Consider the following 15,390-nt stretch of genomic DNA (forward strand, 5'->3'; position numbering starts at 1 on the left):
CCTACTGTATTTATCCATGCGGAGCTCTGAGACCTTCCCTGGGAAGGTGCTGCTGCCATACGTGTGATACCCAACACAGTCCTAGGCAGTGGCGCTGGGGTAGACTGGCCTGTCCCCATGCTGCGGCCAGCACTGTGTGTCTCACCATCCTTCTCTCTGCACCCTGTCCTTAGCTCCACAGGTGATTCGTAAGATCAGGGCAGAACAATTTTCCGATGCATCAGGAAACCTGAAACTTTGGTGCCAGTTCTTCAATATTTTGAGTGATTCTAAGCTGATGTGGTACAAGGACGAGATCCCTGTAGCAGAAGCCCAAAGGAGGTAACCTGCCAGCTCCGCTTCATTGTGGTCCTTGTGCATAGCCCTGGGTTTGTGTGTTAAATCCAGCTCCTTGCATTTACTGGGGTGAAGGTGCCCCTGCTGTTAAGGCTGCATGGGAAGCTCGTTGCATGGCACGGTACGTTATGAACTTTTATCTTCTCGGTGCCCAAGGAGGGAGGGATCGCCCAGATGGTGAATTGCTGCCAAATTTCCCCTATTGATGCTGCATCTGGAGGGCGGGTGCTGGACCCAAACCCTGGGGAGGGCAGGGAAGGTGCAGTGCCCACTTGAGAGCTTGAGAACTGCAAAACTGGGACCCCAAGTGATACATGCAAGGGTGGCGCCTGTGCTGGGAGGGTCTGCACACTGCACCTGAGAGCAGGCGCTTCCATGCAACCACCACCAACAGGGAAAAGCAGCTCTGGCTGTGCCCTGTCTATCTGTTGGCATGGGGAGAGCGTGTTCAGATGTGCTTCATGCATCCTAGATTCTTCTTTGGGTGGATTATGGAGAGAAACTTGTGCTTAAGCCAAGAGATCTTGTGTGGGAACATCATCCACATTGGATAGGATTTACCTGATGCCTTTGAGCATCCCTTGAGCTCCCTTTGTAATGAGCAGGCAAAAAGAGGTACTTTGGGGCAGAAATGGTCTCCTGTGGCAGATATTTGGGCTGGGGCAGATGGACCAGGAGTGGCCATTGCCTTCTAGCTGACCAGAGCAGAGCCTGCTCAGCCATCAGGGCTCCAGATGAGGGTCCCACCTCTTCCCTCTGTGGCTCTCCATCCCCTTGCTGGTTCACACTGGCCATGCAGGGCAGAAACAGGCCTTTGGTTCTTGTGGAGACCTGTAGGCCTCATGTGTCACCACCTTGGCTAAAGGAGCTGCCAGCCCAGAGCTTGGTGCTGCAGTCTGGAGAAGACCAGCAGCCTGCTGATACAGAACTGATGCTTTGCTCGTCCCTCAGAGAGGGACAGGCTGCAGAATGGGGAGTGGTGTCTGCACTCACATGTGAACAGCTGAGAATGAAGCTGGACACCTCTGTGGCTGTTTGGCTCCCAACTATCCCATCCAGATGTGGATCTGTTAGCCCAAGCACAGCCCTGACCCAGCCACACTCAGAGGCAAGTACCTTTATCAGTCTGTAGCCCAGTCCGAGCCAGATTTTGCAGGGCTTGCCTGGCAGACAAGCATCTCCGTGAGTACAAACTGCAGGGCAGGGCTCCTGGTGCCATGAGGTGCCAGGGGAGCAGCTGGGATGCCCTTGTGCTTCCTCTGTAACCCTCTGCCAGCACTCCGAAGGCAGCACAGTGCCCACCCGCCACACCCGTGATGGGGCTCCCATGTGCTCCCCACACTTACACGGGGCTGAGGCCACGCTCTGATTTCTTCCAGCGCTGGTGATGAGGGCCAGGCAGCCTTGGCTGTTGTGCAGGTGTCCCAGAAGGACTGCGGAGTCTACCGATGTGTGATCAGCAACGAGTACGGCACTGACTCCACTGATTTCCTGCTCAGCCCGGAAGGTGAGGAGCCCTCAGCAGCCTGGCAGCCCTCCCAGCTGCCCGGGTGTGCTGTGGGGTGGCGTGGCAAACCACAGAGAGGGCTTGGTGCCAGGCTGTGGAGGGAGAGCCTTGCACACCCCATAACACTGCCTCTATGAGGTGCATCTGTCAGCGTGTGCTAATTCATGAGTGATTCACGCCATCCTCCTTGCTTTCCCTTGGTGAGGAAGTACACGGGGCAGGGTGGGTTCCTGGCAGGACCTTGACACCTCTTTGCTTTCTGTCTCCTCTAGTGCTGTCGGGATTCATCTTGCGGGAAGAGATCGAAGGTAAGGACCTCGTGCTGATGAGCTGCAGCTGCTGTCCCATGCCGTGCGGGGGGAAGGCAGCTCTGCAGAGGGGGCAGGACGTGCCTGCGTCGTCCCCCCTCACCAGCTCTTCTCTCCACCAGTTGGAGAGGAGATCGAGATGACGCCCATGGTGTTCGCGAAGGGTTTGGCCGATGCAGGCTACTGGGGGGATAAGCTCTTCGGGCGCGTGGTGAGCGAGGACATGGAAGTGGGTGCCGGTTTCCTGCGCAAGGCCTGCCGTGCCAGAGCAATCTACGGCCTGGAGCCCGTCTTTGAGTCCGGCCACACCTGCATCATCAAAGTGCACAATTTCATTGTCTTTGGGACCAAGAATGAGAACAGCCTCATCGAGAAGAACTATGATATCACCATCCAGGTGGGCATCCTTATCGGGCACCCTCTGCCTGTTTCCCGTACACCTTCACCATCTTGTCTGTGCCACGATTCCCAGCTCTGTGCCCACTTTCTTGGTTTCCCTCTACTCTTTGAACACTCTGGAGGGATTGAGCCCTGTCCCAGCAGGATGACAGTGTCCTTGTTATTCTTGGCTACAGCTCTTCTCTCTGAGCTGCTCAGAGCTCTCCTGTCATTTGTCCTTTGACCATCAGGACAAGGAAACTGGCAGTGGTCCCAGGGGATGCCTGGCCATGCGGGGGGTCCAAGGGAGGTGTTGGTGCAAGATGGGACAGGTCCCTGACTCTTCTGTTTGCACCTCCAGGAATGTAAAATCCAGAACTCCAGCCGCGAGTACTGCAAGATCTTCGCTGCTGAGGCACGAGCCGTCCCTGATTTTGGAGCGGTGCCCGAGTAAGTACAATGCTGCAGCTCAGCTGGCTTGACAACCCAGCAGAGCATCCCGGGGGATAGTGGGGACATCCTGAAGGGCAGCACGCCCTTCTCCCACCCTCAAACGGAAGGGATACTGGGCGGGAAGGCAAAAGCCATGGTTGCAGGCCATGGTGTGAATGTCTGTGGTGGAAGAGCTCGTCAGCTGGTGCTGACCCCGTCTGTGTACTCCCATGCAGGATAATTCCTCTGTACCTAATTTACCGACCGGCCAACAACGTCCCTTACGCCACGATGGAGGAGGACCTGGGTGGGCCCTGTGACCAGTACTGTGTCACCGAGAGAGATGGCAGCTTGGTGGCACGAGGCACCTCGGAGATCGTGCTCAAATGCTGCACCTTCCAGCATTGGGTCTACCAGTGGACAAATGGAAACATCCTCGTGACTGACATGGAAGGTAAAGGGATCTCCCATCTGATTCCTGTGGCCCCTCACCACCCTCTGGCCTGAGAAAGGAGGAGGAAAAGCCCCAGCCTTGCCCTCCTGCCTCTTTCAAACATGCTACAGAGCCCAGCTCCCAGGGCGATGGCCTGCCATTGGTGCGGGTGCCTTTGTCTGGGCAGAGACTGGTTGTCCTCCCTTTCATTGCAGGAGTGGGCTGGAAGATGACCAATGTGCGGATCGCTACCAACCTGAAAGGGTGAGTGACTCTGAGCTGCTGGTGCAGGGTGGACCCGGCTGCCCCCAGCTCCACTGCTCACATGGCAAAAAGTTACAGTCGTGAGCATGGTCAGGCTCTGTCCTCGGCTCCCTGCTCCAGCAGGATGTCTCCTGGTGTGAAGCAGGGGCTGAGGATGGCTGTGTTGGCAGGTACCAGGGCCTGAAGGAAAGCTGCTTCCCATCCCTGCTGGAGCAATTCGCGACCACTCACCAGTGTAACCATTACTGCAGCATCCTGGGCCTGAAGATACTGGAGCCACCCAAGCCCAAGAGCTCCAAGAGCCCATCCATGGGTAGGAAATCTGCCCAGTCCAGCCCACAGCTCCAGAAGAAGGGGCTGGCAAGTCCCCAGGGCACTCGCAAGGCTGCTGTGAGCCCCAAGAGTTCCCGGAGAGCGGCAGAAACAGGAGAGGCCCCAGCAGCCTCCAAACCTGGGTCGGGAGAGAGCAGCAGATCTGGCCGCCTGCAGTGACCAGAGCTGCTGCGGCTGGGACCTCCTGCTCTGGACCCCAGTCTGAGCAGGCCGGAGGCAGCGTGTGACCGGGTTGGGCAGGGGAGGCCCCAGCAGTGGCCACTGTCACCGTTCTCCTCCCTTTTGCTCCTGCCCCGGCCCATGGTGCTTGCGTTGTGTGGTGTGTTCTAGTGTGAGCAGCTCGGCCGGGGTCATGAGTGGCTGCGAGCCACGGGCGGCACACATCCCCTCGCCCGTACCTCTTTACATGAGCTGCGTGCTGGTGGTGGTGGAGCCCGTGGGGCCGTGTGCCCCACCGTGCTCGGGCTCTTGACTCTTTCTGTTTGCCTTCCTTCAGGCAGGGGCCATCAGACCTGAACCCTCGGGCTCTGCAGGTGCCATGTCCCCTGCCTGGCTCCCCTAAACAGACTGGGAGTCCAGGCTGCCCTCCTGGCTCCCAGCACCTCATGTCCCTCTTTTTGTCCTCCATAAAGCCACCACGTCAAGCCCCACCAGCGCTCTGTGTTGAGGATGTGAACCCCAGCAGCGCCCAGGCACTCGCATTTGCCCTGGCACACGGTGATTTGCTGCAGAGGGGTTCAGTGGTGAGCTGCAGGGCTCCTGCTGCTGTCGCGTGGGTCTCTGGGGTGCAGGCCAGTCCCGTGGTGGGGCACTGGCATTGGTGCCAGTGGCTGCATGGGGATGGGATTTTGCACCCCTGCACCCATGGGTGAGCCTCCCACTCCCTTGCTGGGCGGGTGCTGAGGGGGCGGTGCTGCTACAGGTGCCAGCACCACGGTAAGGATGCTCTACCTCACTCGGGGCACCTGGGAACGGGACGAAGGGGAGACCTCCACGTGCCAGGTGCTGCTTTGGCACGTGGAGGTCTCCACCCCACAGGACTCACCCCTCCTTGCCCACCTGCCGTACGCAGACCCCCGTGCACCCTGCCCAGCCCCATAGCACGACCTGGTCCTGCTTGCTCAGCACTTCCCCTGCTTGGCATGTGTCGTACCGCAGTGGCAGCTGGCAGCACTCGTTCTAGGCCCTGCTGCCTAGAGGAGGCAGTTATGGACAGCCAGCGATGCTCATGCTGGAAAGCAAAGCACTCTGTGCTGCATCAAGCCCGTCAGCTTGCTTGGGCGTGCAGCAGCCATCAGAGCGTGGCAGTGGGCAGCGAGGCTTGCAGAGAGATCCAGTGCTGCCTGCTTTGTCTTGCTGCAGGGCGCCAGCAGTGCCACCCCACGTGTGGCAAAGGCGGTGGTGTCCAGAATGGTGGCTTGGTGCTGCCTGGCAGAGGAGGGAAGGGACTGGGCTGGGAGTGCCACACTCTCCAGGGTCCCAGTGCTTTCTCTGTGGTTGGGTCATTGTAAAATAACGATGTACATAACATGGCCATCTTGGCAAATGGGTGCTCTTGAGTGCAATAAAGCGAGAAGGACTGGCCTGTTTCCCGGCACTGTGGTCCCTGCAGAAAAGATGTCCCCAAGCACGGTAGGACAGGGGGTGGCTTTGTGTTCAGGGAAGGAAACATCTTCAAATGATGGCTTCACCCCCGTCTGCACCCCAGGGTGGCTGGGACTGGACCCTGGCACTGGCAGCTGGCGAAGGCTGGGCTGTGAGGTCTGCAGCAAATGCTGGCTGCAGCAGCTGCAGTTGCATGGTGCAGCCCAAGCAAAGCACCTCATGCCATATGGGACATCTGCCGTCGGGGCCAGAGAGGGCTGAGGCACATGGGGCTTTTCATTATTTATTTGGGAGCAGTTCCCTTGTGTCCACAGTGCAACACCTAAGGGTGCTGATTGCAAGGTGCATGGGGCTGTCCATCATCACGGCAGTGAAGACTGGGCGCACAGGTCTCTGACGGGACTTTTTCTACCTTTGGGGCCAGGCTGGCAAACCCTGGTGCTTCCAGGCCCTCACCGCCACGTTTCTAGGTCGTTCCCATGCAGGTCGTGTGGTTGTAGTGGCCGCAGCACTGTGCCAGGCACCACGTGCTCTCTGCCAGGCCAGCCCAGGCTCCGGTGAAGGAGAGCGTCCCGTTCTGGCGCACCGAGCTGGGAGGAAAGAAGCGTGGTCAGGAGCTGCTGCCCCTGAGTCCCCGGGCAGGACTGCACAGCTCCTTCACACCCACCTGGCAAAGAGTTGCTTGCAGCACATGTACGTGGTGTAGGTGGTAGAGCTGAAGTTGGTAGTGCTGAGGAAGGTCACGCAGTCGCCCACCTCTGTTGGCACGTGAAGGAGACCTGGGGGACAAGGTCTCCTGGTTGGGGCTCTTGAGGGATGATGCACGCAAATCCCATACCCTGAGCATGGTTTCTTGCAATTCCGGTTCCTGGGACTCTTGCTCACAGGTCCCGTGCGCCGCCCCACCTCACCATCCAGATAGCTGTGGCCGTGAGCTCCTCATAGTGCCCCAAATGTCCCGATCCCAGCCCAGCTGTGGATGAGGGATTGCAGCAGAGCTACTGGGCTTGGGCAGCCCCTGGCAAAGCCATGAGGGGAGAGCAGATGGTTTGGAGGCCCTGGCAGAGCCTTGGACAGAACAGCCCAGCCCTCCCCATCCCTGCATCTGAATTTAAAGGGGTCTTCAGCCCACTGCCTGTCCCTCCCTAGCTCTTTTTGGGCCCCACCAGCAGTGGGTAGGGACCAACCGGCCAGGCAGGCGTTGAGCATGGAGACGCAGATGCCGGTGAGCAGGGCTCGCAGCACGACGGAGGCTAAGTCGCCCTTGCGCTGGGGCACCATGGAGGCTGTGGGGGCAAAGCACAGGCTGAGGCAAGTCAGATCCTTGCTCTGGCATGGCCCAGGTTGGGAACAGGTAGGGGCATGTCCCAGGTACACAGCTCTGCCACATAATGCCCAGCCCCTGGTGTCTGGGGGACGCGGTGATCCCTGCACCCATGGGTGATCCATCGGAGCCCTTGGCACTCTCAGCACTGGAGCCTCTGCTCTTTGCCCTACGGCTGGGTGGCACCTGGGCCTGTGGGACATGCACGTGCTTTTGCTCATGAGTGCAGTGCGAAATCATCCCTATCACCTCATGCAAATCCTGTTTCTTATCTGTGCGCTGTCAGAGACCGAAAGTGAAGGCTTGAGGGCAGGAAATTCCTCCTGCCTCAGCCGAGCCCTTGCTCCCTGGGACCAGGGTCCCCCTGCAATGTGCCAGGCACCCAGGACGCGAGTTGCACTCACCCAGGCCTCCCAGCATGATCCCAATGGAGCTGAGGTTGGCGAATCCACAGAGCGCGAAGGTGGCGATGCTCTCAGCTCGCTCCTGGGGGGCACAGTGGCAGGGGCTGGTCACCTTGGCCCAGCATCAGCCCCAGGGCACCCAGAGCCGAGCACTACACTGTAGCTCAAAGCCTAGCCAGACTCGATGGAGACAAGTCCCCCTCCCCAATCCTTTCTCCTTCAGCTGTTTTTGGGAGCGAGGATGCAGGTGGTAGACAACCTGCCCCTGGGAGAGGCTGGGCTGAGGGGACAAGGGGCGCTGTAGCACGATGATCTGCCCCACCAAGGATCAGGATAAATGGGAAAGGGCTTCACTGACTCCTTCAGGATGGCCCCATACCCAGCAGTGAGTGGACATCCAAGCCTAGTTGGCCATAGGTGCCCTCCCACCCCCAACAGCATCATCCCCTTTCCTGCCCACCACTCATCTGCCCAGCCAGGTCCCATTCCCATGTTGACTGTCTCCATCCCTGCCCCACGCCTGGCAGAGTGGCAGATGTTTCTCACAGATATCCATTGCTTGCGGCTCCCGTCCCACTCCTCCAGGCCCGACAGCCGGTTCTTCTTGTACGTGGCCAGCTGCTGGTACGCCACAAACTCGTTCAGGAAGATCTTGATCCCCAAGAGTTCGGCCACCAGTGGCGAGTCTGCCCAGTCAGCCCCCATGAGAAAGGCCACAGGCATGAGGACGTAAGAGCAAATCACCTGGGAAAAGCATCCCAGAAGGGAGCAACTCAGAGCTGACCCTCTGCATAGCCCCTGGCTTGGACACTCGCTGCCAGCATCTGTCAAACACCTGGCAAGGGTCTTGGCAGCTGACCGAGGTGGGGATGGGTGGGGGAGGCAGGATCTGGCAGCCCAGACCATGGGGATGCCCTTGGGGATACCTGGAAGGAGAGCCCCTCGATGTCCACCATCTCCCCAAACCAGCGCAAGGCAGCGTTGATGAACTCCAGCACCGCCAGGAAGGCAATGAGGTTGGCTGCAATGTTGGCCACAAGCCCCACAGAGGCGGCAGCCCCATTGCTCGCAGCTTCCAGGATGTTCTGCTCTTCCCTGCATGGAAGAAATCTCTGATGGGCACACGTGCCTGTGCATCTATTGTGCAAGGTCAGCTCTGGCACCATAGATATCCACACACCACAGATTCTCCCAACCTTAGGCCACCCGCAATGTCCACTCATGCCCCAGACTGCCCCCGTGGCTTCCCCATGCTGGCAGGACACGTGCAGCCCCGCTCCACCATCCCACTCCTCACACTCACCCACTGGAGAGGCGGATGCTTTCTTTGCCCTTGAACTTGGACTCTTCCACTTCAGGGTAGATGAGTTTGGACATGGCGAGGGCGCAAGGCGCAGCCATCACGGAGGCCGCGATCAGTGATGCTGCATCGATCTGCAAGGTGCAGACCATGGGCTTAGGCACCTCCGCACAAGGCTGTGCCCCGTGATGTGACACCCCAGGGCATCCCAGCACGTGGCTGCCATCGGCCAGCAACGCTCAGAGCCATCCAGGCTCTCCTTTGCTCAGGGTGGGAAAAACACAGATGTTTTTCCCATCAGTCAGCCACGGCAGGTGGGGCAGCGCGCCTGGGTGGAGGCATTGCTGGAGCCACAGCAATTGCAGCCTCATAGGCATTAATCTCTCCAGCTGTCTGACTTCATCATGATGATTCTTGTCCCTTCCTTGTCCCTTTTTTATCAGTATCACAGTGATAGGTGGTGCAGCACCACGAACTTCCACCTGCTGACGGAGAGCCAAGCTCCCAGCCTCACCCGTCCCCTGCCTGCCCAGTGGCAATGTCTCATTTCCCTGACCTTTCACCACTGTCTCCCTGTTTAAGGAGGCTAATTAATGTTTAAATAGCAGGAGCTCAGCCAGCATGGTGAAGGGAAGCTTTATTCCCCACGAGGGAGCACTGATGGACAGGCTTATTCCCCATGATGGAGCACATTTGGACGCCATGCTCAGGGCTGAAACCTGGATGAACTAGAGAGGGTACCCCATGGGGTCGGGGCACAGGAGTGCCGAGGCGATGCTGCAGGAGCTGGGCTTGTTTGGCTGGGAGGAAGGAGTGCTGAGGGGGTTGTAGTTGCCATTCCCAATTACTTAAAAGGCAGTTAGAGGGAAGATACTGCTTAGAGGTCCCCAGTGGAAGGGTGAGAAGCAATGACACAGCTTCAGTGGGGAAATTGTAGTTGGATACAAGGAAACAAATTGTTCCTCATGACCAGAGCATGCATGGGGTGGACCAGAGAGGTGGGAGGAGATCTCCATTCCTAGGAACGTTCACCACCAACCTGAACAAGGCCCTGGGCATCTCCTTGGGCTTTGCCATCACCTTATTTGGGCAGGAGGGAGGATTAGAGACCCCCAGGGAGTCCTTCCCAGTTAAATTATCCCATGATGCAGAGACATTTGTCCTGCTTTCTGTGCAAGGACACACACAGAGGGTCCAATGGCAGTGCCTTCTACCTGGGGTTTTGGCCAGGGCAGCAAAGGTGAGGCTGGACATGGAGGCACCCTGCCCTTACCCTGCTCGTGGAAGGGGACCCTGGGGCACCTGCTGGGTGTCTTCTCCCCACTGCAAGTCCAGGGACCCCATAGCAGGGAGCGTGTGGCACGTATCTGCTTGCGCACTCACCCCAAAGGAGATGTAGGCACCCATCACGCTGCCTGCAATGGTGGAAAAGCCACCAGTCATCACAGCGTGGATTTCTGAAAGGGTCATGTCTGCAAGGTACGGGCGGATGAGCAGTGGGGCTTCGGTCTGTGAGAGAGAAACCCCTGTTGTCCTCGAGGCAGGGCCACGCAGGGACGCAGGTCTCCTGGGATAGCAGGAGAAGCTCCTTCCTTCGGGGCAGGCTCAGCTGGAAGGGCTGAGGAGCTGGATCTCCTGCCCAGGACCTTACCTGTCCCACAAAAATGTTCCCTGCCACGCTCAGGGTCTCGGTGGCAGTGGTCCCCATTGAGACCTGAAGCAGCCAGGAGATCTGGGGAAAGACAGAGCCACAGTGTTCACAGAGGTTCCTGGTCCCCTGCCACCCATTCCACTGTTCGGCCTTCCAGCCCACTGCATGGAGGGGATATGAGGAAGCGCCCACAAACCAGGCAGAAACGTCAATCAAAGTTGGGCTTTCTCAGGAGGATGTGCAAGAAAGAGAGGGTTTGTGTCTATTCCTTTAGCAGGACAAATCACCTCAAATTAGTACAATCCCAGTTTTTCTGGGACATCCCTCAGTTGATCATAGTAGTCAGTGAAGCCACCAGGTTCTCCTCCTTTCCACCACCAGAGCCAGGTGTGAGGCCCTACCTTGACAATGAGCCACTGCATGACGCCGAGGTAGTAGAGGATGGACATCACACAACTGAAGAAAACAACGATGGGCAGAGTCTGCAGGCAAGGCACCAGGGCACAGAGTTAAAGGAGAGCTGAGCAGCACATCATCCCCAAGTGCATTTGGGGACCAGGTCCCCTGTCTCACGAGCTGGGCATGGCGTGGTGTTGCACAGCCAGCCCATGCTATGAGGGTGCCACCACACAGGGCCAGGCTGGCAAGAGGGACAGGGGTCAGTGCAAATCCCCCATGGCACTGAGGAGGTCTGCAGGTAGGTATAAAGCTGGTGGAGACCCATCCTTGAGCTGGCTGCATTCAGCTCCATGCTCACCAGGACCCAGCCAGAAGAAAACCAGGCTCTGCCTCTCCCTCCCGTTCCCCAAGCTGACCTGAAAGGCAAAGACTTCTTCAATAAGCGTGTTCCCAAAGACGAAGCTCGAGCCAGCTGTGGTGTAGCCCAAGAAGAACTGCAAGCAAAGAAGTTACATGGTAGGATGGAGGTCTTCATTAGCTCTTTCCCATCTACCTAGCAGGGGCCTGTACCCCCAGCTGCACAGCTCACTTCAGTGCCCCACCAGAGAAGGACCCTGTCAAACCTAAGCTGGGGTTACTGGTGGGTTGTCTCTGAGCCATGGGGCACTGCTCCAGCCTGGAAGGGAGACCGCACCCAAGGGTCTGGGCTGCCGCAGAAAACCAGGAAAGAGCTGGCTTTTCTCCATCTCCCCCCAAAAATGTTTGTGAGCGTGTAGTTCCTGCAGTCTCTCTGCCCCACGCCATCCTCTGCTCTTCCTGCTGGTCCCAGGGGCACTTCATGGAGAGTGCAAGCATTGGACAGAGTGAGCAGATGCAATACCTGGATCTGGTCACCCAGCCACTGGAAAGCTTGGATGCCGGGCGTTGTTCGGAGGATGAAGAGTCCAAACAAGAACTCCAAACCAAGACCCCAGAAAACGGCTCTCCAGGACACCTGGGGACCAAGAGCAGAACAGGGGCTGAGACATCAGCAAAGCCTATTGACTCCACTCTCTGGCTTCCTGCCCCTTTGGCAGCTGCACATGGCAAACACCATCACACTGTGCCCAGGGGAGGGTCATGAGGACACCAGTAAAGAAAGTGTCACAGAAACCCACAAACACAAGTTGGTGATAGAGGCAGAAGGGGAGCTGGTGAGACTCAGAAACTGGCTGATGGAACATAACCTGCCAGGCTTACCCAGGAGGAGAAGAGCACAGAGACCTGATGGTTTGACTGGTAGCACAGACCTGCTAGATCAAAACTTCCTGTTTGTTAACCCTTTGGAGGAGGCAGATGGAGAAACTGCCCAGGATATTGAAGCAGGTTGGGCTGGAAGCCACTGGGATTTCAATAAATTCTGCCCAAGCTGCCCAGAGCACCCATTGGGTGTCTGCAGGTAGAAGTTCAGGGTCTGACCCACTATGAGGGACATGGTGAAAAAGAGGATGGAGGCAACTTGGGAAGCCCCAGTTTGAGCACTGGGAAGACAGTAGCGGTGTAGTCTTGGAGCTCCATCCACCCAACCAGCCTGGCTCCCCAAGCTGTGCCCAGCTTTGCCCAGGAGCTCTGCTGAGCTCCTGCTTTCTCCAGGGAGCTCCAGCAATGGGCCATCATGGGAACCAAGGGAGCATTTGTTCCCTGGTGCTGGGTGGCCACCTCCTGCAAGGGCAACCAATGGCCAAGCCACACCTGAAACACGTACTGCGCCGTGGTGCTTGGAGCAGGCAAACAGGAACAGCACCAAAAAGCAGAAGCCAGCCAATGAGATGAGCTGCTCTGGGTTTCTGGAGGTGTCCAAAGCCAGCCACACGATCAGGCCTCCCAGGAGGGCCACCCACAGCAGCCTGCAAAGGAAATCCCAGACTGTCACAGAGAGGAGGTCCCCATGGGGAGAGCAACTCGCGAAGGGTAGGAAATGCCACCATAATGCCCGTGCATGTGGTGAAACCTGGGGCTCGGACACAAATGAGGGATGTGAATGGCCATCATGCTACTGAGGCAGAGCAGCAAGATGCTTCTGCCACAGCTTTTAAGTGATTCTCAGGTTGGGCCAAGCCTCATCATTCATGAGGTACCTGCACAGCACTAGGGCATGTGCCCAATGCCACCAGTTGCCAGTTGCACCAGCGCAGCTCTGGTGGGGCATCTATGGGAGAGGGGACCAGGTACTAGGGGGATGTGACCCTTCCTCTTCCTGACTCACCATTTCAGCCACAGCCAGGACTTCTGGAAGCATTTCCAAATGGGGCTGAGGAGCAGCAATACCTTTGCTCCACAGTGTTTCTTGAAGAGGCTCCAGCAGATGAAGAAGACAACCACAGCAGTCATGACAACCAAGGCAAGGGCTCGCTGGAAGTTGAGCCAACAGGCCGCAATGAAGTAGCACAGGTAGGCTGGAGAAGGCACGTTGAGGGTCAGAAACATCAGGGCCATAAGGTCACAGATTCATAACACTTAACAGGGGCCAACGATTACGTTATTTCCTCCAAATGTCCTTCCCTGGCCACCACTGAGGATCACATCTGTGCACAGGGAGGACTTAGGGATCACCACCCCAGCAGCCAGGCTCACTGGTGACAGCAGCTCGGCTGTCTGGGGGCAGATGGAGTGAGCAGAAGAGACGCAGCAAACCCTTTGCGTAGGTGGAGAAAGGGGAGGAGGACAGTGAGGTCGAGGTAGCCCTCATGGATGCGAGTGGAGAGGTGAGGAAGGGGCAGGCAGTGGGGGTGGTGAGAGCAGATACAACCTCCACACAAGCAGCTGTGCCCAGTGCTTGGGGGCTGGGGGGCATGGCCAGCCAAAGAGATGTGGAGATGGGGTTTCAGGGCTGGGAAGTCCTCACCTACTCCAAGAAGCCCCAGGATGATCATTCTCAACACCTTGGCATGAGCCTTGCAGAAGCGCTTTGCCTTGGATGCTGGCTGCAGTGCCTTCCTGGGGAGTCACGTGCCAGAGATGTGAGAGGTGCAGAAGATGGATCCTGAAGATAAACCCAACCCAACCTAACCCAACCCAACTCAATGGAGCCAGGTCAGCACCCTCTCGGAGGGTGCTTGTGGCAGTGGCTTGGTGGTGTAGGTGTGCCATGGTCTCTGGCATCTCTGCTGCCCACTCTGAAGAGGAGCAAGCTGGCCCGTTAGGGCCAGGGTGACCCGACTACACAGCCCAGCACCCTGGGCACCATGAGCAGAGGCCTGCTCTGGGAGGCTGCTATGGGGATAGAGACCTGCCACTGCCATCCTACAAAGGCATATGGAGCCATCAGGCACTGAGTGTCCTGTGTGGTCAATATGACCCTACCCTGCTCCCAGATCAGAAAGCTGCAAGCCTGGCTTGGCTCCAGGAGAAATGCTGGCCCAAGGACTGCAGACTTGCTATGACCATGGGACATACCCCGCATGTACGTATCTCTAGGGTTATCCTACCTGCAGTAGGAGGAGAATCTCCCTTTCCCTTCTCCTCGCCTCTTCTCCTTGCTTTCACCACACGGACCACCACATTCCTCATAGAGACTCTCTTCCCCCTGGAAAACACCATTATCAGGAGCACACTGAGCAGCTCCTGTACTGCGACCCAAGGGGAAGAGAGGACTTACCAGGTCACTGAAAGCTGGGTTATCTGTGCCCTTCTCAAGGTTGTCCAGGGTTATCTTGTTTTCTTCCATCTCCAAAAGTGCCACAGTTTCAATGCATTAGAGAAACAGCCCTGCAAAGGACCAGTGCTGGCTAGGGAGAGAAGGATGGGATCAGCTCTGGGAAGGATGAAAGTCCAACCCTGGTTTTCAATTTTGGGTCTCCAGGAGGAGAATGCCCTTTGCAGCAGGGATTCATTGTTACAGGAAAGGATTAGATGCAGCAGGGAGAGCTGGCACTGCTCCTCCAAGTAGGTGGCAGTGGCCACTGGCCTCTGTGAGCCCCTCTGCAAGTGGGATTTTGCAAAAAGTAGATTTGCCTGCATCCCTCTTTGAGAGCAGTATAAGGGAGAAGGTCCTTTCATGTTGGTAACTAGTCCACTGCAGGAGTAATGGGTAGGAATAAGTGGTAGTCTGCATAGGGACTGGTCCTAAAGGAGGATCATTCTGGGATAACTGGTCCAGCAAAGCCAGAAGAACCAGTGTTATGGCAGTGTAGGAACCCTTGGAGCATCCTCTTTGGACACCCTCCCGGTTCCTCTACCTGGAGAAGGATGAGGGAAGAGCAGAGGAGGCAGCGATCTACCACAGAAGCACTTCTGTGTGAGGACAGGAGTGAGGAGTTGTCCTTGCTTTGGAGGAGAGTGGTAGAAGTCTGCATAGAGAAGGTGGAGAGAGCAGGGTCACTGCCTGCTTCCTGCAGTGTGAGAATTAGAGAGCGAACCAGCCTCAAATGAAACGAGTGGAGAACATCTCCCGCAGTGTGGCACCACAGCACGGCTTAAGGAAGGGGTGCCATCCAGGAGCCGGTGGAGCCACTCAGGGGACCACTGCGGCGCGCTGGCTCCCAGCATGTCCCTGGGCAGCAGCGCAGGACCAAGGACCGCGGTGGGAGCCCACTTCCCCAAGAGCCTTGGCACCTCTGGGGGCTCAGGGACCCCTCACGAGGACCCTGGCAGGGATCAGGAGCACTCTGCACCCTGTGCTCTCATGCCCCCCGTGTCCTCTCACACCCCCCACGCCTTCGGGCTCTCCCCGTGCCC

General features: G+C 57.6%; 2 protein-coding genes across 2 annotated transcripts in view; one reads left to right on the forward strand and one right to left on the reverse strand.

Moving 5' to 3' along the window:
• The window catches only part of ALPK3 (alpha-kinase 3), a gene marked incomplete at its 5' end in the record, with an annotated part of 11,127 nt that extends 6,977 nt beyond the window's left edge, over positions 1–4,150 (forward strand). The window contains 8 exons of the mRNA XM_010191045.1: positions 174–321; positions 1,716–1,843; positions 2,116–2,151; positions 2,274–2,548; positions 2,891–2,979; positions 3,198–3,415; positions 3,610–3,658; positions 3,829–4,150. Of these exons, the coding sequence (XP_010189347.1) occupies positions 174–321; positions 1,716–1,843; positions 2,116–2,151; positions 2,274–2,548; positions 2,891–2,979; positions 3,198–3,415; positions 3,610–3,658; positions 3,829–4,150 (1,265 nt within the window). The remainder of the gene's footprint in view (positions 1–173; positions 322–1,715; positions 1,844–2,115; positions 2,152–2,273; positions 2,549–2,890; positions 2,980–3,197; positions 3,416–3,609; positions 3,659–3,828) is intronic.
• A 1,912-nt stretch (positions 4,151–6,062) lies between these two features.
• On the reverse strand, positions 6,063–14,380 carry SLC28A1 (solute carrier family 28 (concentrative nucleoside transporter), member 1). The gene is made up of 17 exons (XM_010191056.1): positions 14,312–14,380; positions 14,142–14,239; positions 13,559–13,650; positions 12,920–13,109; positions 12,419–12,560; positions 11,555–11,668; positions 11,091–11,168; positions 10,677–10,757; positions 10,276–10,356; positions 10,008–10,133; positions 8,628–8,758; positions 8,251–8,419; positions 7,871–8,068; positions 7,325–7,406; positions 6,784–6,882; positions 6,264–6,375; positions 6,063–6,186 (listed from the first exon to the last, which is right to left on the reverse strand). Exons 1-17 carry the CDS (start codon positions 14,378–14,380, stop codon positions 6,063–6,065), a joined length of 1,986 nt encoding a protein of 661 aa, XP_010189358.1.
• Between the last annotated feature and the right edge of the window lie 1,010 nt (positions 14,381–15,390).

Source organism: Mesitornis unicolor, unplaced genomic scaffold (genome assembly GCF_000695765.1).
Source record: "Mesitornis unicolor isolate BGI_N332 unplaced genomic scaffold, ASM69576v1 scaffold30720, whole genome shotgun sequence".
NCBI classification, from domain to species: domain Eukaryota; kingdom Metazoa; phylum Chordata; class Aves; order Mesitornithiformes; family Mesitornithidae; genus Mesitornis; species Mesitornis unicolor.